Source organism: Aethalodelphis obliquidens, unplaced genomic scaffold (genome assembly GCF_003676395.1).
Source record: "Aethalodelphis obliquidens isolate GAN/ISIS:26980383/991018 unplaced genomic scaffold, ASM367639v1 scaffold30, whole genome shotgun sequence".
Lineage (NCBI taxonomy): Eukaryota > Metazoa > Chordata > Mammalia > Artiodactyla > Delphinidae > Aethalodelphis > Aethalodelphis obliquidens.
In genome coordinates this window covers 8,864,127-8,888,303 of record NW_020837974.1, presented here as the reverse complement: position 1 = coordinate 8,888,303, position 24,177 = coordinate 8,864,127, and the positions used below count along the sequence as shown (strand labels likewise).

At 45.3% G+C, this 24,177-nt stretch overlaps 1 protein-coding gene across 1 annotated transcript; it reads right to left on the bottom strand.

The window, feature by feature from the left end:
- Positions 1–83: 83 nt before the first annotated feature.
- Positions 84–23,300, bottom strand: POM121C (POM121 transmembrane nucleoporin C). Its single transcript, XM_027126130.1, has 13 exons — positions 22,724–23,300; positions 21,317–21,532; positions 20,854–21,012; positions 19,162–19,242; positions 17,546–17,717; positions 8,828–8,919; positions 8,105–8,178; positions 7,125–7,249; positions 6,908–7,010; positions 6,483–6,659; positions 3,919–5,580; positions 2,636–2,758; positions 84–2,280 (listed from the first exon to the last, which is right to left on the bottom strand). Exons 1-13 carry the CDS (start codon positions 23,284–23,286, stop codon positions 2,183–2,185), a joined length of 3,645 nt encoding a protein of 1,214 aa, XP_026981931.1. The 5' UTR covers positions 23,287–23,300; the 3' UTR covers positions 84–2,182.
- Positions 23,301–24,177: the final 877 nt, after the last annotated feature.

Sequence of the window (24,177 nt, the reverse complement as noted above, 5' to 3'; positions counted from 1 at the left end):
TGTGCTGTGGGTCCCTTCCCTGGGCTCTGTTCTTGCTGGTGAGATGCACTGCTTCCCACATAAATAAAAGGCAGGACATGGTCTACGATAGATCACAGTTTTTTTTAATGACATAAGCGAGGAGAACAATCTCACGTTCATACTAAAAATTCCAACTAGACTCACAGGAATTCAGTCTGTATTTGTAATGGAAAGTCCCAGCCTCCCGTCCCTGTCCAGTGCACGTACATGTCCACACCCGCACTCACGCGCTCACACTCAGGCTGCGCCAGGACGCCCGCTTCAGGGGGCTCCTGGATCAACTGTCCTGCCTGTGGAACTGAGGTAAATTACCTAGCTGTAGCTGCAGGTACTAAGCTGAGAGGGGCTACCTTATGTAAGGTATAGGCGCAGGTGTTTGAGGCTCGGGTCCCTCCTCAGCTCCACACACAACAGTTAAGTACTAACAGAGCTCTCCTTGGGGCTGGGGAGGCACAGTCCCCTGCCTGCCACACAACATTCACGCTCATTCACCAAGGGGAGGGGGACTAGTTACATCTACATCACATTATTTATAAAATAAGAATTACATTTTGTGTTTCCGGAAGGAGCTCTAGTCCCTCAGGAAAGCTGCCTGGGACAGCATTTGAGCCTCTTCTTCACACAGGCATAACTTAACTATACAGCTAAATTTCTAGTCAATAGCATTTATACTTAACCACCTCAATGAACCAAGCTTGAAGGAATTTAAAAGGCAATTTAGCTTAAATACAAAAATAAATTTTTATTTTGTTAAAAAACGTTTAAATATTTTTCCTTTTAATTTAGACACACGCATTCATACTTCTCCCAAAGAGGATGGGCATGGCAGCAAGGTTTTTGGGCCTGGGGTATGTGGTTTTGGAACCAAGGAAGAAGGAAGGAAGGGGTGGAGGAAGTAAGATACAATTTTAAAATGTGGTTAATTTAGGTTTTCTAACAGATACTACAAGTGATCTAGCCTACAGTGAAGTTAGGCAGGTGGGAAAGAAACAGCAGAGGGAAGAGGCCTTTGCTTCCCCTCAGACCCATCCTCCTTGGGCTGCCAGCCCTTAAAGTCAAAACACCATTTGAAAATTCAGGACTCGGCACTTGTAGCCATAAGTGGTGCTACTTTCCACATTCAATTAGCGAGGCCCCAGGAACTTGAGAAACAGTTAAGTCCGGCACTACCAACATGCCGCCACTCATACAATTCAGTTCTTCCTCCAAACTCGATTCAAAGAGCAATAGACGTGAGCATCAGACAAAATAACACAGGACAAGGCTTTAGACATACGATCCCGGAGAGGCAGACGAGCCCAATGAGGCCAACGGGGACGGTGGGCAAGGAGGCAGCTGAAAGCAGCGGGGGCGTCCTGCCTGCTCCAGGAGCTTCCCTCTCCTGGGGAAGGTATCACCCCTGGGTCTGCCAGGCTAACAGTCTTGAGCCACCAAGCTTTTAGGGGCCAAACTGGCAGAGAGGGTCGGGGATGAAACAGCGGCTCGGACTTGGCAGGAGGAAGTGGAACAGCAGGAGCAGCACCCGCTGGGGTCTCCAAAGGCAAAGCTAGAGTCAGGATCATTTTAAATGGAATCGATCCTGCAAGGAACCAGTAAGGGATGAAGCAGCGAGAAATGGGGAAACAGAGTCCCCTAATGGGACCAGAGGGGGAGAACCACTTTTTATAGCCAAGCCAAGCAAGGTAAAGTTTTAGGGATAATCCATCCCCCAATCCCATCAAGTGCATATCAGAGATCCAAGTGGGTGAGGGCTCTACCTGCTGCCCTCCGGCAAAGCTGGCTCTCAGGGAAAAGGCGGGAAGGGAGGCCGCCTGACCAAGCTCATACACTAAACGAGAGTCAGGGAAGGCAGTGGACGATATGTACAGATGTTTCTTTAGTTCTCTCCAGCCTCACCAGTGGAACTGTTCAAGTAAGGTAGTAATAGGCTTCTGCCCCGCCACATCCTGCCTCCCCCTCCTCCCTCGAGAGGCCTGAGGCTTCTGCTTCCTGGAAGAGGGAAACAGCCCCTGGGGCTGCCACCACCTCCCTGGTGGCCGAAGCCAGAGGTCTGGGGCAGGTCTGCGTTATGGAACTGGAAGGGTCAGAGGCTCTTCCTAGCAGGTGCTGAGGTCCAGATTTGGGCAAGGGAGGCGGGGATGTGGGGGGGCAGGGGCAAAGGCTATTTCTTGCGGGTGTGCTGCCTTCGGGCCTGCAGTCGCTGTCGAGCCCCTGGGGTCTTGGATCCCGCACCAATGGAAAAGGAGGGGGCCGCCGATCCTGGAAAGATTCAACAAGATCTCATCAGGGTAGCTGCTACCTGAGAGCAGTCTCTAAAGAACACCGGATGCTGGGAGAAAGCCTCGCCAAGCTCTAGCAATTCTTCCGGGGGAGGGCTTATTAAAAAGGCAAAATCCCAAGACCACAGATAGGCTGGGAGCAAGGCCCAGGAAGGCATTTTTACCTGGCGTCCCAGCAGTCTGGCTCCTTCTCATCTCTGCTGCCCAACTCCAAACCTGGCTTGTGCTGGACTCCCAGATGGCGCTCGGAGAGCCGGAGCTGCCAGCCCACCCCACCCCATCTTCAGAGAGGAGATACACAGGTCACACTGGCAACGAGGAGACTGGCCGCTTACCGAAAGGTCCAACTCCGACAAAGCCTTGGGCGGGTGTTGAGGATGCCCCAAAGGAGAGGCTGCTGCCTGATGCGCCCACCCCAGGAGCAGGGGTGTTCTGACCAAAGGCGGGTGTGGAGGTGCCTAGGATGAAGAGACAGCAGAGAACTGTAGAGACCAGGCCGGTGAGCAGAGGGCCTCAAAGCAGAGGGTTATAAGCCTAGTGGGGGGGGGTCTGCTCCCAGCAGGGCCTTCCCCGCAGGGCCCCTTAGCTCCCATTCAGCCTACTGGAAGGAGGCCTTAACACGCGTTGCCCCAGGTGGGCCTCCCAGCCTGCTAACAGCTGTGCCGCGGTGGAGACAAGCCCCTCAGGTTGCCTTCTGACCACCTACGGCGTAGGGCCTCTGCATTCCCTTGGCCACCAGACACAGCGACCGTCAGTGGACCGCCACCTGTAGCCTGACCCAGTTACCTCCCTTCCACCAGGACTAGAAGCGTTATGCCTCTTCTCCTTGTTCACCGGTCTCCTCCCCTCCACCCGGTGGGTCCCCTGATCTCCCCCCGGGGCCCACTGGGACTCAGCCACCAGAAAACGCCCCACCCTCACTGAGTGCTGCCATCCGCACCAGTCCCGCGGGGAGGGCCGCCTGCTCTCCCAGCTCTTCCTCGTCCCGGGGTGGGGGTGGGGGGCCAGGCTGGGGTGGGCGTCTTTCTGGCTTCCTGGGGCCCGGCCTGGCCCCCGTCTCTCCCCCCACTCCCGCCTCCCCTGCAGGCACTGCACTGCCTCCCCGCTCGCCACCGCAGCAACTCCGGCTCCTGCTTTTCCTCAGCCTCAGAGAACCTCCGGGCCACCGCCCCTGCTGCTTTACTTGGTGAGTTGCAACAGGCGGGCCTTGCCGGCTACCACTAATTTTAGGTCTGTATCTTGTAACTGAATGGCGCTGGGGAAAAAGAACGGTGCTGAATGGCCTCACTGTAACTTCACAAGCACGCTTTTCCAGCCTCAAAGCTGCCTGCGATCCCATCCCATCTTCTCCCCAGCTCCAAAGCGACCACTTTCAACAGGCCCTGCACTGCCCTCACACACACCTCCCCCCAGCCACAGCCCAAGCTCTTCTTGTCAGTCTCGGAGGTTAAATTTGTTACTTCCTCAGAAAGGCATCCCTCCACAGTCATTAATCACATACTTTTATTGCTACCTGCCACACTATTTACACATTTAACACCTGTTTCTTCACTACCACAACGTAAAGCTCCCCAAGAACGGACGCCGCACAGCAGACCAAGTCAACTCCTGACCTTACCTCCAAACACAGGTTTGCTGTCCGGCGTGCTGGCCACGTTGAAGGCAAAGGGTGTGCCCTGGCTGGGCGCGCCCAAGCTGTTCTGACTCAAGCCTCCCCCAAAAGGGGTCGTGCTGCCAGTGGTCCCACTCTGTCCCGCTCCAAAGCCGAACGCTCCAGAGGCAGAGCTGGTGCCTGGGGTGGCCGCACTGATCCCAAAGCCCCCACCACCGGCTGGGGCTGCCGGTCCCCCAAATGTGAAGGGCGATGGTGTCGTGCTGCCGAACACTGAGCTACTGGTCCCACTGCTGGCGGTCTGGGTTGTAGCTCCAAAGCCAGAGGTGGTGGCTGCACCGAAGGAGAAGGCAGCTGTGGTGCCGCCAAAGGCTGGCTGGGTGCTGGCAGGGGTGCCAAAGGCAGAGGCCGTGGCCTTCAGACCGCTGAAGGCCGACTGCGCAGTGCCACCAAAGGCTGGCTGGGCCGGGGCTGGCGCTGGAGCCGCAGTTGGGGCCGGGGCTGCAGAGTTCCCGAAAGTGAAAGAGCTGCCGAAGCTGGGGACAGGGGTCGACTTGGCAGCCCCCTGCTGCTGCCCATCCGCAGCCCCGAAGGCGGGCTGGGGGTTGGCTCCTGGGTAGGACGGGGGAGGTGGCTTGGCGCTCGGGCCGAAGGGAATGTTGAACGCTGGGGCGGTGGCGCTACTGAACGTCAGCGTGGGCTGGCTGCTGCTGACTGGGGCTGAGGCGGTGAGGGTGCTGCCAAAGCCACTAAAGCTGGCTGTGCTGCTGCTGCTGCTGCTGCTGCTGCTGGGGGCGGTCTGGGCGGCACTGGGAAGGGACTGGCCAAAGGTGGCGACTGCTGTTGAAGCGGGCATGGCGGGAGGCTTGCCAAATTGGAATATGGGGCCCACGGCTGGGGTGAAGCTGGCACCGGAAGCAGGGGGAGTCCCAAAGAGGAAGGGCTGGGAGGCGGAAGCGGTGGTGCTAGTCACGCTGCTCGGGGTGCTGGTCGCGGTGCGCACACCGAAGCTGAACGCGGGCTTCGGAGCAGAGTCTGCGGAGGCGCTGGCTGTGGTCATGGACACCACTGCAGAGGTGGCGCCAGCCTGGCCGCTGAAGAGAGGGGCGCTCGTGGTAGTGGCTGGAGTAGCTGTTTGCTTGAGGGAGAAGGGAGTTAACATGGGCACAGATGCAGGTGGCCCCATGTTGCTAAAGATAGGCTTGAAAGTGAGGGGTGGGCTGCTAGTCGTCATGGGGACGGCTGAGCTGGAAGATGCCGCGGCTGTGACCTTGGAAGGGCTAGAGGGCAAGGGGCCCTCATTCTCGCTTTTAGGTGGGACCACAAAAATGGGCTTGAACATGGGAGATGCTGAAGACACAGCAGGGGCCGCAGAGGCAGGAGGGTTAACAGGTGGGGTGCTCAGCATTCCAAACAGAATACTCTGCTTGGGGCTGGGAGACGGGGCGGACGGGGCTTGGGATTTGGCAGATGTCTCAGCCTGAGGGTCCGGAGGTGACTTGGCGTCAGTGACTGGTCCTGGGGAAGAAGCAGGGGTCAGCCCCAAGAAAGTGGTGGTGGATTTGGAGTCTTCGGAGGTGCCTGGAAGGGGTGCTGACTCTGAAGAGCCCAGAGGGGCCAGAGGGCTGGGAGGCGAATGGGCCACAGTGGTTGCCACGCCAGCAGATTCTGGGAAGAGTAGAGAAAGTGAATTTGGAATATCTCAAACATGATGCAGTGTTCAATGCCTAGCACAGTGCTAGGGATTCAACAGTCAACAATTACGACTAAATCTATACCACAGGCCTTTAAACTGTCCATTCCTGAAAGTCAAAGAAGTGTTCATAATTTCTACCCTTCACAGGTCATAAGAAAAACAGAAGAGGATAAAACTTGGCCCAGTTGGGGGTTAAATGTGTAGAAACTGAGAAAAATCCAATTACCTGAAATCAAGTCCAATTAATTATGTAGATATACCTTAGTCATCTAACAAAGATGTACTATATTACATTCACCCACCAGGCGCTAAGTACAGAGCATATGACCGTGAATGAGATGGTCTCTGCCCATGAGCCCTGGGAGAGGCTGAATACCTAATATATTCTACACTATGATGAAGTGCAGTAGAGGAGTGTGTATATATGCAGTGCCAAGAAGGCAAGGGGCTGGAACAGCCAGCAGGTCCTTGGAAGCCTATTACCTTGTGCCTGCCGTCTAGCAAGCATGTGACAAGACACCTTAACCATGTGACCGTTTATACTTCAGGGACACCTCATGAGGTGAGCACTGTTCTTATTTTACAGATGAAGACAACAAGGCTCAGAGCAGCTAAGGGACTGGGTTTCAAATCAAGAGCTATTTGACTACCAAAGCTAAGCTGCCTTCCCCAGCTTTAAGTGTTGCAGCCCTTCCCTAAATGTCCTGACTACAGATTTCTAAAGCTCTTAAGCCTGCACCAGCTCAGGTTTGGGAAGTTAGAATAGGTTCAACCTTTGCAGCAATTTCCAGCAACTGATGGGCATGGTGCTTTTACTTCCACCTAAACGAAGGCTGATGTCGTTACGTGCTCTAAAGTAAGCTCTCCCACTCACCGGGGAGGGATGGTAGGCCTGGGGAATTCTGCATCTTCTTCAAGCTCTCCAACAGTGGGTTAGTGCTTGGGGCTGGGAGGGAGGCTGGGGATGAAGCAGTCCCAGCAGCAGGCAGGGTAAAAGTGAAAGAAGACTGACTGGTAGGTGGGTTCTCAGTGACAGAGTTTGAGGCAGCATCTAGGGAAGAAAGAAAAGATGACGTTGTCCTCCCTTGTTTGGGAATTCTTTCCAGTGGCATATCATGGAGCACGGGGAGTTCAGGGCCTCAGGACAACTCATTTAGAAAGGCTTCCCTTCCGTCTCAGTGCTCACTGTTCTCCAGATTCCACTGAGGACCCAAATGGACTTCCTAGATGAGAAAGACCAAAATAAAACCAAAAGAAACAAACCCTCTCTGGGGTGTGAAACTGATCTACATTCCTTACCAGTCTTATCCTCCAAGACCTTGTTAAACCACTGTAAAGAAGCTTTCTTTTCCAAGTCTAAGTCTTCAGCAGTGATTGAATAACCAAGCTGGGGAGGTGGAGGCTACCAAAGAGAAAAAGAAGTTGTCAATCAGGAGAAACTGGAAGAATCCTATATTTAGCCTTCCTAAGACAGAGTTAAGTGGGGGTGGGCAGAGGTAGATGGACAAGACCATACCAAGGTCAGCTGGTCCCCTCGCCTGGAGGGCAGCAACTGAACTTTCCGTTTACGCCGCCCAGAGCTGCCAGGTGTTGATGGGGAATTCCACGAGTTCTGTTTCTTACATGTGGTTTTATCTGCAACTAAAAAAAAAGAAAGACTTGTTTTCTTCCTCCTCTCTGCCAGAAATGGATAGGTTTGTCTATCCCGTTTTTTTTAATTTTGTTTTGTTTTGTTTTTTTTGCGGTACACAGGCCTCTCACTGTTCTGGCCTCTTCCGTTGCGGAGCACAGGCTCTGGACGCGCAGGCCCAGCGGCCATGGCTCACAGGCCCAGCTGCTCCGTGGCATGTGGGATCCTCCCGGACCGGGGCACGAACCCGTGTCCCCTGCATCAGCAGGCGGACTCTCAACCACTGTGCCACCAGGGAAGCCCTATCCCATTTTTAACATTGAGTTTTCAATGGGTATCTCTGAAAGATTCGATCTTCCATGATTTGGGCTCTTGGATGGTGTCTGAAAGATTATATAGTCAAGGGCTTCCCTGGTGGCGCAGTGGTTGGGAGTCCACCTGCCGATGCGGGGGACACGGGTTTGTGCCCCGGTCCGGGAGGATCCCACAGGCCGCGGAGCGGCTGGGCCCATGGGCCATGGCTGCTGGGCCTGCGCTCCGCGGTGGGAGAGGCCCACATACCGCACACACAAAAAAAGATTATATAGTCAAGAGGATATAAAGGCAGAATTGCTCCAAATGCAGGTATACAACTGCTTGCTGGACAATAATTATCTGGATTGGTCACAGATACCTCAACCTAAGCTTATCTGTAGCCCACCGTTACCACACGTTATACTGTACCTGTCTGTGTCACCTTTCTCCCTTACCTGACTATAAATTTCTGAAGGACAGAAACTCCTGTCTCTGTATCTAACAGGCCGTCCACAAGGCAATGCTCAACACTTCCACCACCAAAAGCCACCCTAGTGCATTCATCAACTTACCCTTTTCTCCCTGGGACTCCTTGTCTGTTACCAATGGAGTTGAAGAACTAGAATGATGAGAAAGCTCCTCTTCTCTGTAGGAGGAAAAGGCAGAATTAAGTTTAAGAAAGACTTGCTGACAAAAAGTACTGGATAACTTCTTGTACCTGCTTACCTACCAACTGGTCTAGAACAACCATGATATAAGACCTCAGTATGCCAGGAGAAAAAATAAAAGAAGTCAAAAGAAAATTCCAACAGAAAAGAATGGAGGCAGTTCATGGAAACCAAGGAGAAACCTTTGTCTTACAACAAGCACAAATCAGTGATCTTCAAAACCTTACTTACAACCCACCAAGTCCCTGAAAGTTCTAGTCACAGATCTGATCCCTAACGGAGTGACATTCAACTTGACTGTAGGTACCTAGAAGGTCAGCTGGAGTCAAAAACATGGAAGTCCGCTGCCCGATGACATCGTTTGCTCTGTTCATTCTATTCTGTGTGGCCTCTACTCTTGCACCCCTGTCACTCACGCTACAGTGTGAGGAAGAGAGCCAGAGGCCTCTACAGTTGGTACAAAAGAACTGTAAGAGATGAGAGCGATTCAGGCGGGCCTTTCCCTGTCCTCTGGATGTTAATTTCTTTGATCCTCCAAATCAGAGTTGCAGAAAGCCTAACAGCCGAGTAAACGTCCCTCTTTTCCTGACCGCTCAGTAATCCACGCAGCAAACAATAATGGATTACCTTATTTTCTTTGCTGGCCGCTCTGGTGTCTGGGAGCGGGATGAGGCTGGGCTAGAGAAGGGAGATGAACCGGGTCCACTCCTCTTCCACAGCTAAAAGGCAAACACAAATAACGTGACTGACCCTAGTTGATAGTTTATCATCTGACCTTCAATATAATGCTGTGGTTCTATTTATCACTGCATATAAAATCTCCTTTTAGGTAACTAAAAAAATATTTCTTTGTGAAGGAAGGCTCCTGAAAAGAAAGTCAATTGCCAGTATTAACTACAGGAGAAAAAGCCTGAAAAACTAACGGAACGCTAACTAATAAATGTAGAAGGAATGAATGTACTTTTGGCGTATATTAAAAAGGGGACTGTCACATTCAGTAATGGTTTAGAGCTATGATGTGCATACACGTTTACTCTATATTGTCTGTGGAAACGATAAAAGTAAATTAAACTGTTCCAATGAAGATAAGCTAATAAACTAATTTAGTTTTGCTCTCATTAAATTTTCAGTTTTACTTTATTAACTTTATTTTTTTAAAATATACGATCACGGGGCTTCCCTGGTGGCGCAGTGGTTGAGAGTCCACCTGCTGATGCAGGGGACACGGGTTCGTGCCCCGGTCCGGGAGGATCCCACATGCTGCGGAGCGGCTGGGTCCATGGGCCATGGCCGCTGGGCCTGCGCGTCCAGAGCCTGTGCTCTGCAACAGGAGGGGCCGCAGCGGTGAGAGGCCCGCGTACCGCAAAAAAAAAAAAAAAAAAAAGAAAGAAAAATATATATATATACACACACATATATACGATCATGACATCTATGACTTTTGCAGCATCAGTGGTATTTATCGTTATAATTATCCATGCATCTGTCTCTTCACCAAGTGGAGTCCCCTGATAGCAAAGGTAGTCTGTTTTCATCTCTGCCTCCTTCGAAGAGGCCTAGCAGCAAAGTACTTGACAAAGAGCAGCTCTCTGCAAATAGGTTCACTGTCTCTGGCCTATTTACAAAGATACTGAACTATCACCATAGGCAATTTTCCTACTGAGAAGCTTCTAGTGATTTCTTACTCAGTAAAATTGCATCATATAAGCACAAACAGGGAGGCAACAATACTTCATAAAAATTTTAAAAAGGTAAAGAGGGTTTTAAATCAAAGACAGGTGGTAAAGCAGTAGAGTAGTTCCATAAGACTAATGTCAGGAAACCGAGACTCAGAATAAGCTTGAGGAAAAAGCTGAAATCAGTAATAGTTTTTTACGTTATGCTCAGGTAAATAACGAGAAAGGACAGCCATCTGAAAAAACAACAAGTGCTTAGGCCTCACACCTGTATTTTTAACGAAGTGCCAAAGGTGATTCTAACCTTTAGCCAGGGTGGAAGACAACCTGGTTCAACAATTAGGAGGAAAATGTTCTATCTCTACTTCATAGACTATACACACACACAATCCAGGTGTCATAAAGAACTATTTAAAAAAACCAAATGAGCTCTTAAATAACTTGGGGTAGGGAAAAGACTTTCTATTCCAGAAACAAAGGAGAGAAAACTGACAGACTGTCGTAGGACAACTAAGAACCTCTCTAAATAAAAATGTCTCCATGTGGGAAGGAGACTTTACTATATACTCTGTACCATCTGAATTTTCAACCACAGTAATGTTTCCATAAAATAGAAATAAAATGTATGTGGACAGGAAACAAAAACACTCCAAAATGAAATAAAAACATAACTAGAAACAAAATTAAAAGGTAGATATATTCAACTAAAGTGATAAGTTAATATCCTTAACATGTAAAAGTGAAAGTCTTGCAATTCCATATAAACATAATAAACATATCAAATGAAAAGTGGGCAAAGGCTATACCAAGGCAAGTCATAAAAAGAAACAATCTATGTATCCAGCAGTCAATTTAGTTCTGCACTGTAATTCAATTTTTGTCAAGTTCCTATTTCATAAAGGTACTATCCTTTATACTTTACAAAGAATAGAAGCAAGACCATTCCCATCATCAATAAATTTATAATCTAGAAAAGAGATAGGATGGTACACAAATTGACTATAATAGACAAGAGATGAATGAAGTCTCTAAAAAGGAGTCCAAGAAGAGAGAGATTATGCAGAGTTCAGTTAGAAGAATAATAAAGGATGAAGGTGACATTTGTGATGGTCCTTCATAATCTGACAAAAACACCTGAAGAAAGACAAACTTTACAGGCTTGCAGTAGGATGGACACATGATTCCGGATGGAGAACAGGACAAGAAAAGGCAACAAAGCAGGAAGTAGGTGCTCTTACAAGATAACAAATATGCTGCTTTGACTTAAATATAGGGTATATGTAAAGGAATAATAAGGGATGGGGTCAGAAATGCAAGCTAGGGTTTTGAGGTTTTGAAGGCCAGGGTTACTATTCCTACTTTGGAAAATGACAAGTCTTATATAAGACTTACGAAGATATCAATGTCACGCACAATGAGATCTAAGGACAGTTCACTTTCTCTAATTGGCACCAGTCTAATATTTGTAATGATTTTATAATATCAAAGCTAGAACTTCTAGTTTGGGTAGCTGTGGGTTGGGTATATACTACTGCTCCTCTGGAAAAATACAATTAAGTCAAATATCTCTACTACCACTTGCACCAAATAGAAGGGCTGTCATCTCTGTTGACTACTGGGCATGTTTACTGCTTCAGTACACATTTCTTTGAAAGAGAAGTTTCAAGATAAAGAACTTTCATATTACTCTAATCTCCGCTTCCAATGACTTCGTTACTTTCTTGATAATTTAAAATAACTCATGCCATGGACCATTTCAAAGATAATTATGATCAAAATTGAAAGTACACTATGCTCTCCGTTCTAGAACTTCTCCTTCTGACAGCATTATATATTCAAATATCACACACAAACAGGGGACTGGTAACTACTTACAATAAAACACCCAGAAGCTATTAGTGTCAGTGAGTATATTACTTGCCGTAGTGACGTCACAGGCTCTACCAGGGGTGAGGGTGCTTTAAAACAAAATCTGACCATGTTTCAGGCTATGGGTTTGTTTGTTTTTTAATGCATAAGCACCATTTACTTAGTTTTTATTGATATATAGTTGATTTATAATGTTTCAGGTGTATAGCAAAGTGATTCAGTTATACATACATATATGTGTGTGTATACATTCTTTTTCAGATTCTTTTCCATTATGGGTTATTACATATTGACTACGTTGTTTCAGACCAACCCTGCTGTGGAGGACAAACAAAAAATGCTGAAGAAAATATAAAATACATATGTTTGAAGGTATGGTGGTATGGAGAGCTACCAAGGCAGTGAGACACTGTGGAGGTAAGACAGAGGAGAGGAGCCAGCAGGTGAGGAGCCTCAGGGCGACTGCTCCTTCCAAAAGTAAAAGCTGCAGTTGAGAGGCTGAGAAAAGCTTTCAGCAGCCCTGTAGGGCTGGGAAGACAAAAACCGGAATTCAGGGCTTTGCAAAGTAGAGGGGCCCTAATATACACCTTAGGCTTTTGGTTCGAATCCCAAAGGCTACATAGTAGGGTACAGGGCAAATCAGAAATAAACCAGCCCTCACAAGAACTGACAACCAACTCAGAATCATGTCAGTTCCAACTGTACAGGGGTAATCTGTCCCAATCCTAGCTGCCTGCCAGAGGCAAAAGACAGACCTCTCTGGAGGAAGATACTATCATTCAGAGCTTCAAGTCATTGTCCCCCCACCCCTCCAATGTCTGACAGTAAAACAAAACAACAAAAAAGTATGTAAGAAGATAATATTCAAGGACTTCCCTGGTGGCGCAGTGGTTAAGAATCTGCCTGCCAATGCAGGGTACATGGGTGACAGCCCTGGCCCTGGTCCAGGAAGATACCACATGCCGTGGAGCAACTAAGCCTGTGCGCCACAACTACTGAGCCTGCGCTCTAGAGCCCACGAGCCACAACTACTGAGCCTGCATGCCACAACTACTGAAGCCCATATGCCTAGAGCCCGTGCTCCGCAACAAGAAAAACCAACGCAATGAGAAGCCCGTGTACCAAAACGGAGTAGCCCCCGCTTGCGGCAACTAGAGAAAGCCCGCGCGCAGCAACAAAGACCCAACACAGCCAAAAATAAATAAATTTTAAAAATTAATTTCTAAAAAACTAAAAAGAAAAAACAATACTAGAATTAAAAAGAAAGAAAAAAACTGTTATTATTGTAGACAACATGATGTACATACAAAAATCCTAAAGAATATACAGATGAATATTCAGAATTTAGCAAATTTTCTGAATACAAAAATCAGTTGTATTACTATATATCAGTAACAAATTTCTAATATGCTATTTATAATAGCATCAAAAACATGTACCTAGGAATAAATGTAATAAAAAATATGTAAAACCACTGCACAGATAAGTTAAAGATGATGTAAATAACTGAAGACTACCCCATGTGCATGGACTGGAAGATTCAATATTGTAAATGTCAACTCTCTCCAAAATAATTGGTAGATTAAGGGCAATCCCAATCAATATCTTAGCAAAGTTTTTGGTATGGAAATTGACAAGATGATAAAATTATATAGAAATGCAAAGGGCCAAGATCCAAGACAATTCTCAAGAGGAATGAGAGAAATGAGAAAGTTGGATGACTTACTCTACTAGATATCAAAACTTAAAGACTGTGTGGCACGGGGCAGAAAAACAGACCAGTGCAACAAAACAGAATCTATCAACAGAAATGGATCTACAGATATACTGACACAAATTATGACAAAGGTGGTGCTGCAGAGCAATAGGAAAAGGACGGGCCTTTCAATAAACGTTGCTGAGTCAAATAGATATTTAGATGGAAAAATACTAATTTTGATCCCTACCTTACATCACACATAAAAATCAATTTCAAGGGCTTCCCTGGTGGCGCAGTGGTTGAGAGTCCGCCTGCCGATGCAGGGGATGTGGGTTCGTGCCCTGATCCGGGAAGATCCCACATGCCGCGGAGCGGCTGGGCCCGTGAGCCATGGCCGCTGAGCCTGCGCGTCCGGAGCCTGTGCTCCGCAACGGGAGAGGCCACAGCAGTGAGAGGCCCGCGTACCGCAAAAAAAAAAAAAAAAAAAAAATCAATTTCAAGAGGATTATAGATCTAAATTTAAAAAGGAAAAATAATAAAGCTTCTGGAAGGTAGCATAAGACAATATGACAATATCATCATGACCTTAGGCAGGCAAAGACTTCCTCAACAGTACACAAAATACACTAACCATAAGTGAAAAGGATGAAACAGTGAGCCACAGAGTAGGACACTTACTTGTTGCAACACATATAATTCAGAGACCTTGTATCTAGAACATATAAAGACCTTACAAAAATCAGTAAGAAAAAGACAGACAACCTAATAGAAAAGAGCCAAGAAACTTGAACAGGCCCTTCATAAAAAAGAAAATACAAATGGCCAATGAACAGTTGATACCTCTATTTCATTATCAATCAGAGAAATACAAATTAAGACCACAATGAAATACTACTTCACACTCACTGGAATGGGTAATTAAAAGAGACAGGCAACACCAAGTGTTAGTGAAGATGTATAAACACAGGAACAAAATCTCATACTGCGCTGGTAGGAGAATCAGCTGAAACATCACCTTGAAAAGAATTATACAGGGAATAACCCTAGACCACTGGTGGTCCAGTGGTTAGGACTCTGCGCTTCCAGTGCAGGAGGCACAGGTTCGATTCCTGGTCGAGAAACTAAGATCCCACAAACTGTGTGCAGTACGGGGAAAAAAAAAGACTTATACAAAGCAGCACTATTCACAACAGCCAAGACATGGAAACAACCTAAATGTCCATCAACAGATGAATGGATAAAGAAGATGTGGTACATATATACAGTGGAACACTACTCAACCATAAAAAAGAACGAAATAATACCATTTGCAGCAACATGGATGCAACTGGAGATTATCATGCTAAGTGAAGTCAGAAAGACAAATACCATATGATACCACTTACATGTGGAATCTAAAATATGACACAAATGAACCTATCTATGAAACAGAAACAGAATCACAAACAGAGAACAGACTGGTGGTTGCCAAGGGGGAGGAGGTTGGGGGAGGGATGGAGTGGGAGGTTGGGGTTAGCAGATGGAAGCTTTTATATACAGGATGAATAAACAAGATCCTACTGTATAGCACAGAGAACTATATTCAATATTCTATGATAAACCATAACAAAAAAGAATTTTTTAAAAAAAGGATGTATATTATGTACAATCATCACTTTGCTGTGTAGCAGTAATTAACACAACATTGTAAATCAACTATGCTTAAATTAAAAAAAAAAAAACGTATACAAGAATGTCCATAGCAGCATTATGCGTAACAGCTCCCAACTAGAAACTCAAATGTCCAATGGTAGAATGGATAAATTAATTGTGGTATATTCATATAATGCAACAGTATTCAGCAATGAAAATGAAGGACCTATGACCACATGCAACAACATGAATGAATCTCACAAGTAAAATGTTGAATGAAAGAAGCCAAACACAGAAGAAAGCATATTCTATTTCCATTTATATAAAATTCAAAAACAGGGAAAACTATATATGATGCTAATATTGAGGAAGGAAGAAGGGAAGAAGTAGTAACTGTGAGTGGGTATGAGAGGGGCTTCTGCATGTTGAAAATGATTTATTACTTGACCTGGGTGGTAGTTACATGAAGCTGTACATCTATATTTGTTTTTCTGCACATTATACTCTAATTTTAAAACAGCCGTTAGATAGATTACATGACATGGAATGCTATGCAATATATAATGATTAAAAAAGATGTAGAAAAACCATATATGCTATGATTCCATTTTGTTAAACAGACCAGAAATCTTGTGTATCATCTGTGTTTACATACATAGTAGGAATGTTAACAGTAGGTGCCTATGGGATGGACACTGAGATAGCCAGGACAGGGGAATTTTTACTTAACGGTTATCTATACTTAAAAAAAATTCTGAAACCAGGAAAGGTAATATTGTAGCACATGTTACAAATTCCAACAAGAATTCAGTAAAAAGTTTCCTTCCTATCCAATAGTTATTACAGCTTCTATTACAGTTTCCTGTCAACATTATTCTATGCACATCAAAAGATTAAAGAAACCAGCAGCATGAATAGAGGACACTATACACACAGTTCTGCACCATGCTTTTTAAATATAATATTTTGAGCTCATTCACGTCAGTGCCTATTAAAGCTGCCTTACTGTTTTTAACAGTTACACAGTATTTCAACTTATGGAAATAATGTAAGTCATTCAACCAGCCCCTTAAAAAGGTATGTTTACATTGTTTCCAAGCTTCTGCAAAAATAATGCTACAATCAACACCCTTGTATATGTCTTTGAGTATATGTGTAGGGTTAATTCCTAAAAGTAAACCTGCTGGATCAAAGGGCATGTGCATCTCTAATGCTAATAACAATGGCCACACTGCCCTCTAGGGAACTGTACCAACTGATGCTCCCACTTGTGAGACCTAAGTTTCCCCACCAGGGATCCAAACCAGGGCCCCCGGCAGTGAAAGCGCCGAGTCCTAACCACTGGACCACCAGGGAATTCCGAGAAGCCTGCTTTTGCAAACATTTATTTTTATGGTTTCTATTTTACATTTAAATCTTTAGTTCATTTGGAATATGTTTCTCTAGTACTGTATATGAAAAGCTGCTCAAACTCACTCATAAGAGACACAAATTAAATACTATTCCTCACCTATCACACTCATCTTTCATTTATATTACTGTAAGAGTCTTCTGGATAGATTAACTTATCTCAAAATTTTTCTTCCCTTGAAAATCTTCCTCCACACATGCTTTTATTTTTTCCTAGCTACAACATATTGGGTACCCACTTATTAACAGGCACTGTAATGGGTACTTTTCAAACACTACCTTCAGTCTTTACAACAATGATTTAGAAATGAGACAAAGAGAGTTTAAGTGATTTACTTGCCCAAGGCCCCAGAGCTACTAGGTGTCAGAGCCAAGACTGGAACCCACATCTGTCTGGTAGCAAAGCTTGCTCTGTTCCCTAGGCTATACTACATCCTCTTTCTAAAAAAGAATTACAACCACTTCTTTTTTTTTTTTTTTTTTTTTTTTGCGGTACGCGGGCCTCTCACTGCTGTGGCCTCTCCCGTTACGGAGCACAGGCTCCGGACGCGCAGGCTCAGCGGCCATGGCTCACGGGCCCAGCCGCTCCGCGGCATGTGGGATCTTCCTGGACCGGGGCACGAACCCGCATCCCCTGCATCAGCAGGCAGACGCTCAACCACTGCGCCACCAGGGAAGCCCCAACCACTTCATATTTTTAAAACTTTCATTAAATTCTCAATGCCTATAGGATAAATTTCTTTTATGATCCAATGCAATCTGGAGTCAATCTACCTTTTGATTAAATTAATATCATTTACTGAATTATTCGTCCTTTGCCCATTTGTCTTGTATCAGGTTTCCACATATGATTGCTTTACTTTTTGGGCTTTCTATTCTGTTCCACTGGTCTATAGTTATCACTCAAGGGTTTGTATCTTCTGTTAGTGGTAATCCCAATATCTGACAGACAGAAGATATCTACAGATAACCAGGTAGTAACTACCAGGTAGTAAACACTGGCTGATCGATTAATTAATGCTAGGAACCCATTTCTCCCACAGCGCAAGACAAAAGTACCTGAGAGAGACCTCGAGTAGAACTGTAAGAACTGGCAATGGCATTGCGGCTGGAGCTAGGGATGCCACCTGTGTATGTGCTTGTCAAGGAGCTCATAGAAGAGGTGCGGGATCTCTTATTCGAGTGATCATCTGAGCTCTGGGAATTGAGACCTCTCTTCAGAGACCCAGGCCTAATAAAAAGGGGAAAAGATAGTTAGATGTATTATTAAAGACATTCTTTTAAGGCTTTGTCCATGGACACAAAATCTTCCTTAAAAAAAAACAAACTTAATAAAAGAGCATAATGCTCTTAATTTTATTATTAACAGTTTGGCTAAATATATCTGACAGTCAAGAAGAGAAAGCCAAATATTTTAAAAATCAAATATATGAGTCCACTGATATAATATTCTAGAAAATGCACACTAATCTACAGTGACAGGAAACAGATCAGCAGACACCTGGAGATGCGGACAGGATGGAGGGAGGTATTACTAAGGGGCATGGGGAAGCTTTTGGAGGTGATGTTTGCATGCATTATCTTGACTGCAGTGATGGTTTCCCAGGTGTATGCAAGTCAAAACTTATCAACTTGTACACTTTGAACAGGCAGTTTATTATTCACCAATTATACCTCAATAAAACTGTTTTTTTTAAAAATCAGAGTTAAGAGAAACCAACCATTTTTTCTCAGCTTCCAACTGAAACAGAAATTCCCTGTACATCTTTCCTGTAGAATAAGTCATCCAACCCCTGTTATGATACTCAACCACGGACCAGTTTATTCTTATACTGGCTGAAAATGTATTTCCTCTAACTTTCACCCATGGATACTATTTGGAGCCAAACTGAGCAAACTGTTTTTCTTTTTTCACGTGACAGTCCTTCCATAGTTTGGAGACCATTATCCAAATTTCCTTATTCTCCTTGAGATTTTTCTCCTCTGGGCTAGTATTCATACCCCGTCAAAACTGCCTTACCCACCACCAGCCCATAAAATCTTAGCTGCTCCACTCAGAATGCATTTCAGTTTGTGTACATGCTTACAGTGTAGTACACCAAACCAAACCCACTCCACAGACAATCTGAGAAGAGCTAAGACGAGCAAGACTACCACTCACCGGCCTCATTCTAGTCTTTGTTCTTCTATCAGCGCAGACTAGGAGCACATTAGCTTTTTTGGCAGCCATAGCATACTGCTGACTCAAATTAAGCATATACGTTACCACAAGGCTTTTCACACATATTGCTGAGCCACTTTTCCTCCCAGCCAATTCCTCCTCAAATGTATTTAAACTCAAATGTAGAGATTTAATATTTATCTTAAATTTCATATTGTTACATTTTATCCATTGCACAAACCTTGTGATCTTTCTGTTTATATACTTGGTTATTAAATATATTTATAAACCCTCTTAGCCTTAGTGTGTTTTATCCATATCAATGAAAAAATATTAAAAGGAATTAGAAGATAGTTATTGTGGCAAATTACTCAAAATGTTCCTCTCTGACTTCAAAGATTTGAACCTGAACTAATAAAACAATGCAAAAAAGCAAAGAAAGTCTACAGGACAGTAACTCTGATGATTCCCTTTTTCCAAACAGTCTGTATCTCACCCATGGATGCTCACTTACTTAGGCACAAAAGAAGCAGGGACTCCGTTGGCCACCAGGGGCTCAAATGCTGAATGTCCGCTCCCACTGCTATCATGGCGCCTAGACAAATCAAAAAACTCTCAATTAAATGAAGTTACTTTTCTTTCCCCTTAAATCATATTCCCATATTCTTGGGACCCTATACTATTCCTATGAAGCATAGGTTCCATGCTAGACAAGAAGGGGAATGCTTCAACTCCAAAGATTCCAAAAGGTAAATTTATGCTAACAGTGTCCAGGCAGTAAGAAAAGTATGAAAATACTTCAAGACCTTTTGAACTCTTCAGGTGTATCAATTATTTGCTAACTTCTCACCAAAGTATCAGAATCACAAATTTAACATCCTACCGTCCCCAAACTGAAAACAAAAACAACCCTTTAGGGATTAACCCACACATCCTATAGTGCTCTAGAGGCTAATACGGCAAGTCTATTAAGGAAAAACTTTACATATCACATACAAGAAGGGCCTATGCATGGTGCACAGAATCATTGCATATTCCCATCATGGGAAAGATAGTACAGAATTCTCATTTATAGGCTCACTGGGGTCAAGCAAAATTACCACCCTGCAGAACATGAGAAACCTATCTGCACCATAAAAAGTTATTTCTTCTCCCACCTCCACACCTCCCCACCCCCTGCCACTCCTACTTAGCTAGTTGACATTAGCTCAAATTGCTCACTTGTCAATCCTATCTCTAGTCATGATAACATGATTTTCCCGTTACATACATACACTTGCACTGATTAACATTTCCCTACTCAATTTTGTCACCTACAGTATCAAAGCTGACCAATTTTGAACCTATAGGATATGAACAATCTTCTCTAGGTAATGGGGCCAATGATTTTACATGTGGGGTCCACTGTCTCCTCAGAGAGCACTTCTTTGTCCACCTTATATAAAGAAGCCTCCTTCTCATTACCCTCTGTTATATCACTCTGTTTTTTATCTCTATACACTTATAATTGATAATTATCTTGCTTATTTTATTATCCTTATTTTTTGGTCTCTTTTCCTCAAACAAGTCCCATGAGGACTCCGTCTTGTTCAAAGCTCTCTCCGCTCTACCTAGAATAGGCTCTGGCACATAGTGGGTACTCAATTTATTGAATTAGAAAAATGACTGGACTCCTTAACTTACTCCTTTGCAGCCTGTTAAAGCCTTAACACCCATTTTCATTAAGTTATTGAAAACAAAATAATGAAATTGGTTTTACTCTCATTACTAGTAAGTCTACCATACCCTAGTCCTCACTTTTCTTTGCCAAGCACTCCCCTCAGCACAATCACAATACTGCAACTGGTGGTTACCCAAATAATTAAACAGCACAAGATTGTGAGGCGAAGACTTTAAGCATGCTCTCTCAAAAATAAAATTTAACACGTTTGTATCAAAAGTATGAGGCTAACATGGCTAACAGTTATTGGCGTATCTCTAGTACTTATGGAAAAGGTAAATTACAAAATTTATCTAACATGTGTCTTAGGAAATGAACAGCATTAAAGCCCTTGTTACCAAGCTCTTCCATGAAAGCCAAAGAACAGGACCTACTAAGGGTCACAAACTGGAGCTGGCCTCTAGATCTTCTGGAGAGTGATCTATATTTCAACAAATCCCAGAAGCCCACCTGAGAGGCCTGTTATTACTCTGTTGGGACTGTTACCTTCTTTTATTTTCCTGGCCATCAGCAAATATTTGGTCTTCCTCCTCCACTGTCCTTTTCTTCCTCTCTTTGAGGGCATTCAGTACTGTCTCCTTTGCACATGGGTCTGGGGCACTAGTTGATGGTGAGGACAGTGTTGAGTTGATAATTTGCTCTCGTCTACAGTGAAAGATAAGATTCCAGCATCAAGATATTTTAATTACCATGCCATATAGCACAGACTTCAGTCACTGGACATCAGAAGCTAACCAACAAACAAAAGTATAATTTATACACTCACAGAAATTGCCCTTTGCAATTAAAGCTACAATCCAAGGCAAACAAAACAAAAAGATGGTTCAATTACTAGAATTTGGGATTTCTCATTCAAATAAGCAGCTACTTCTTTTTCTGCTTTGTCACAGGAATAACCAAAGAATAAAGTGGACAAATAGGAGTCTATTCTTCCAACGACAATACTCACATCGGAGAACGAGTCAATTTGCTATCTGGAGGAGCAATCCTCACTGTCACTGGGCTGCACACCATTTTGGAATTACGAGCAGATAGCACAGTCTTCTTGTGATAACCATTCCAGCATACTGTGGGAAGTACCCCCAGCAAGGAATATTGGGTCTGTTGAATTGGATATCTTCTTCGAGGTGTTATTACAAACCGATGTGATAAAGTCCCACAATCCCTGTGAAGAATGGGAGATACCAAAGAAGCTTAAAGGAATGTCAGAAAATTTAAATGACTAAAGAACCACGTGGGTTCAGATATTTTCTAGAGAGTTTAAACCTCTTTCAAAGCAACAAAGAACACATGGTATTTTTTTTTTTTTTTTTTTTGCGGTACACGGGCCTCTCACTGTCGTGGCCTCTCCTGTTGCGGAGCACAGGCTCCAGTTGCGGAGCACAGGCTCCAGTTGCGCAGGCTCAGCGGCCATCGCTCACGGGCCCAGCCGCTCCGCGGCGTGTGGGATCCTCCCGGACCAGGGCACGAACCCGTGTCCCCTGCATCAGCAGGTGGACTCTCAACCACTGCGCCACCAGGGAAGCCCCACATGGTATTTTTATGGCAACTTTCCCCCATTTCGTCTAAGGGCAGAAAGTGACAGCTGCTTAACAGCTGTCCCTACAATGGACTTCAACAATTTGAGAGGGAAATTGAAAACCTTGCCCACACAAGTAAACTACGATGGAAGAAAAGTGTGTGTTAGGATGTGTAGGGAGAAACTTTTCAAGAATGCTTCACTCTTCTATGCTAATCCATCAGTAACATACACTCAAAGTTAAACATTTTTATCACCTAATAACACCTAAACATTCATCTTCTCAAATAAATGTACTTTTCAAGAATCTAATAGTTTCACCAAATTTTTGTATTCTCTTGTATCACTCAGCTATTGGGACTAAATGAAACTGTCTCTTTGATTTGATCATCTTTATCTACCAAGTTTTATCAATCAAAGAGGTGTTTCCTGGGAACACCTCTTTGAGCTCGGCTAACCATAGAATTTCTCTTAGTGGTCCAAAGAAAAAAAATCTAACAAAACATACTCTATGACTACAATCGAAAGATAAAGACATTTTCACTAGAAGTAGGGATACTTAATGGTTTATCAAGTATTCTGCTAAATCTATATTGTATGAAAATTCAGACAGGTTTAAGAACTAAAAGGAAGGAAACAGCTGTGGCATCACATCTCATTCCAAAGGGTAAAGGGGGGCAGGAGACGACTGACACGCATCAAGGTGTTTAAGATGGCAAAACGACACAGAATCCACTTTGGACTTAATGAAAAAGAAAATTGGATTTGAAAGTCAAGTCCCTAATTCAAAGCCCGTCGACAGAGAGGAGAGTGTGGGAAAGATCAGGGTTATCTTACCGGTGGGAAGGCCTCCTAGAGGACCGGAGGAGAGGAGTGGGGAGGAAGGAGTGAACTTGAACGCCACGGGGATGCGCCGACTGAGCGGGCGGCGCGGTGCGGGCGGGTGGGCGTCGGCCCGGCCTCTCCCGCAGGTCCCTGCTCTCCGGGGCGGGGGCAGGCTGCGGGGGGCCTGGCTTGCCCAGGTAACTGCCCAAGAGGAGCAGTTCAGCGGGGTCGGGTCCTTCCAGCAGGCTCCGCGGCTCTAGAAGATTTCCGTTTACTGCCGACTTGGCCGGAGGCGAGGCGAGCAGTGTTCGCTGACGCCTGGCGTTCCGAACCAGCGAGAAGGCGCGCGAACCCCGGGGCTCGCGGCTCAGTCCCCACCAGGCCGCGGTAGCCCCCACAGCCAGCCAGGCCAGCGCAGCCGCCGCCGGCACCAGGTACAGCACGAGGCCGAGCAGCGACAGGACGAGAAGTGCCGCCCCAGCCGGCCCGCCGCAGCCCCAGCCCCGGCCGTCCCTGACACTCGCTAACGGCCGCCGTCGGTTGCCTCCTCCAGCCGCCGAAGCCGCCGGAGACATCGCGGCTCCGCGCCGCGGAGAAGACTTAAATATCCCAGCGTGCACCGCGCCGCGCGTCGCGTCACCGCGCGCCGACTGCGTCACTGCGCACGCGACTCGGACGAGCGATAGCGTAGGGAAACGCTACTGCCGGGCGACGCGCTAGACCCGACCCATTAAAGAAAATGCCGCCTCGCTAAACGCCGAGTTGTGATTCTTGTCCCTCGTGTACACCCGCACAGCACCCATCCAGAGGTGAGCCTCTTGGAAGAATCTTGTTAGAAATAAAAGCTCCGGAAAGCGACTACTCACGTAATGCTTATTTTCTAGGGGCCTAAACACCCTAGAAGAGATTATCAGGCACTTTCACAATTGCTACCTGAGGCTGCTAGTTTTTTCAGTTACTCAGTTTTCTGCCAAAGTATAAACTGCTAAAGGGAGTTGACTTCAACAGCAATAGTAAAAATCAAGACCAACCCAAACTATCCACCCTCATTAAATGTGGATCTGGTACTAATAAATTCCCGATCAAACTGCCTAATAGTCTAATAAACTGCAGATCAGACCTGAAGCTGCAATAGAAGTTTGCGTTTCTGCAGTACACATTGATAAAGGGGGGCAATTATCTACCAAATTTCACATTATGCTCCAGAATCGGGTAGATTTTTAGGATTTGTGATCAATTTACCTTTGTTAAGTTTGGTGGCCTGAGAAAGTAGATTAGTGTTTGTCTAGGTCCGGGGAGTGTGTTGGGCGTCAGGGGATGGAGAGTGACTACTGAAGGGTAGAGTTTACTTTTGGCGGGGACAAAAATGTTTAAAAATTAGATTATGGTGATTGTTGCACAACGCTGTGAAATTGTGTGGTATTTGAATTATATCTTAATAAAACTTTAAAAAAAAACTTGGTGGT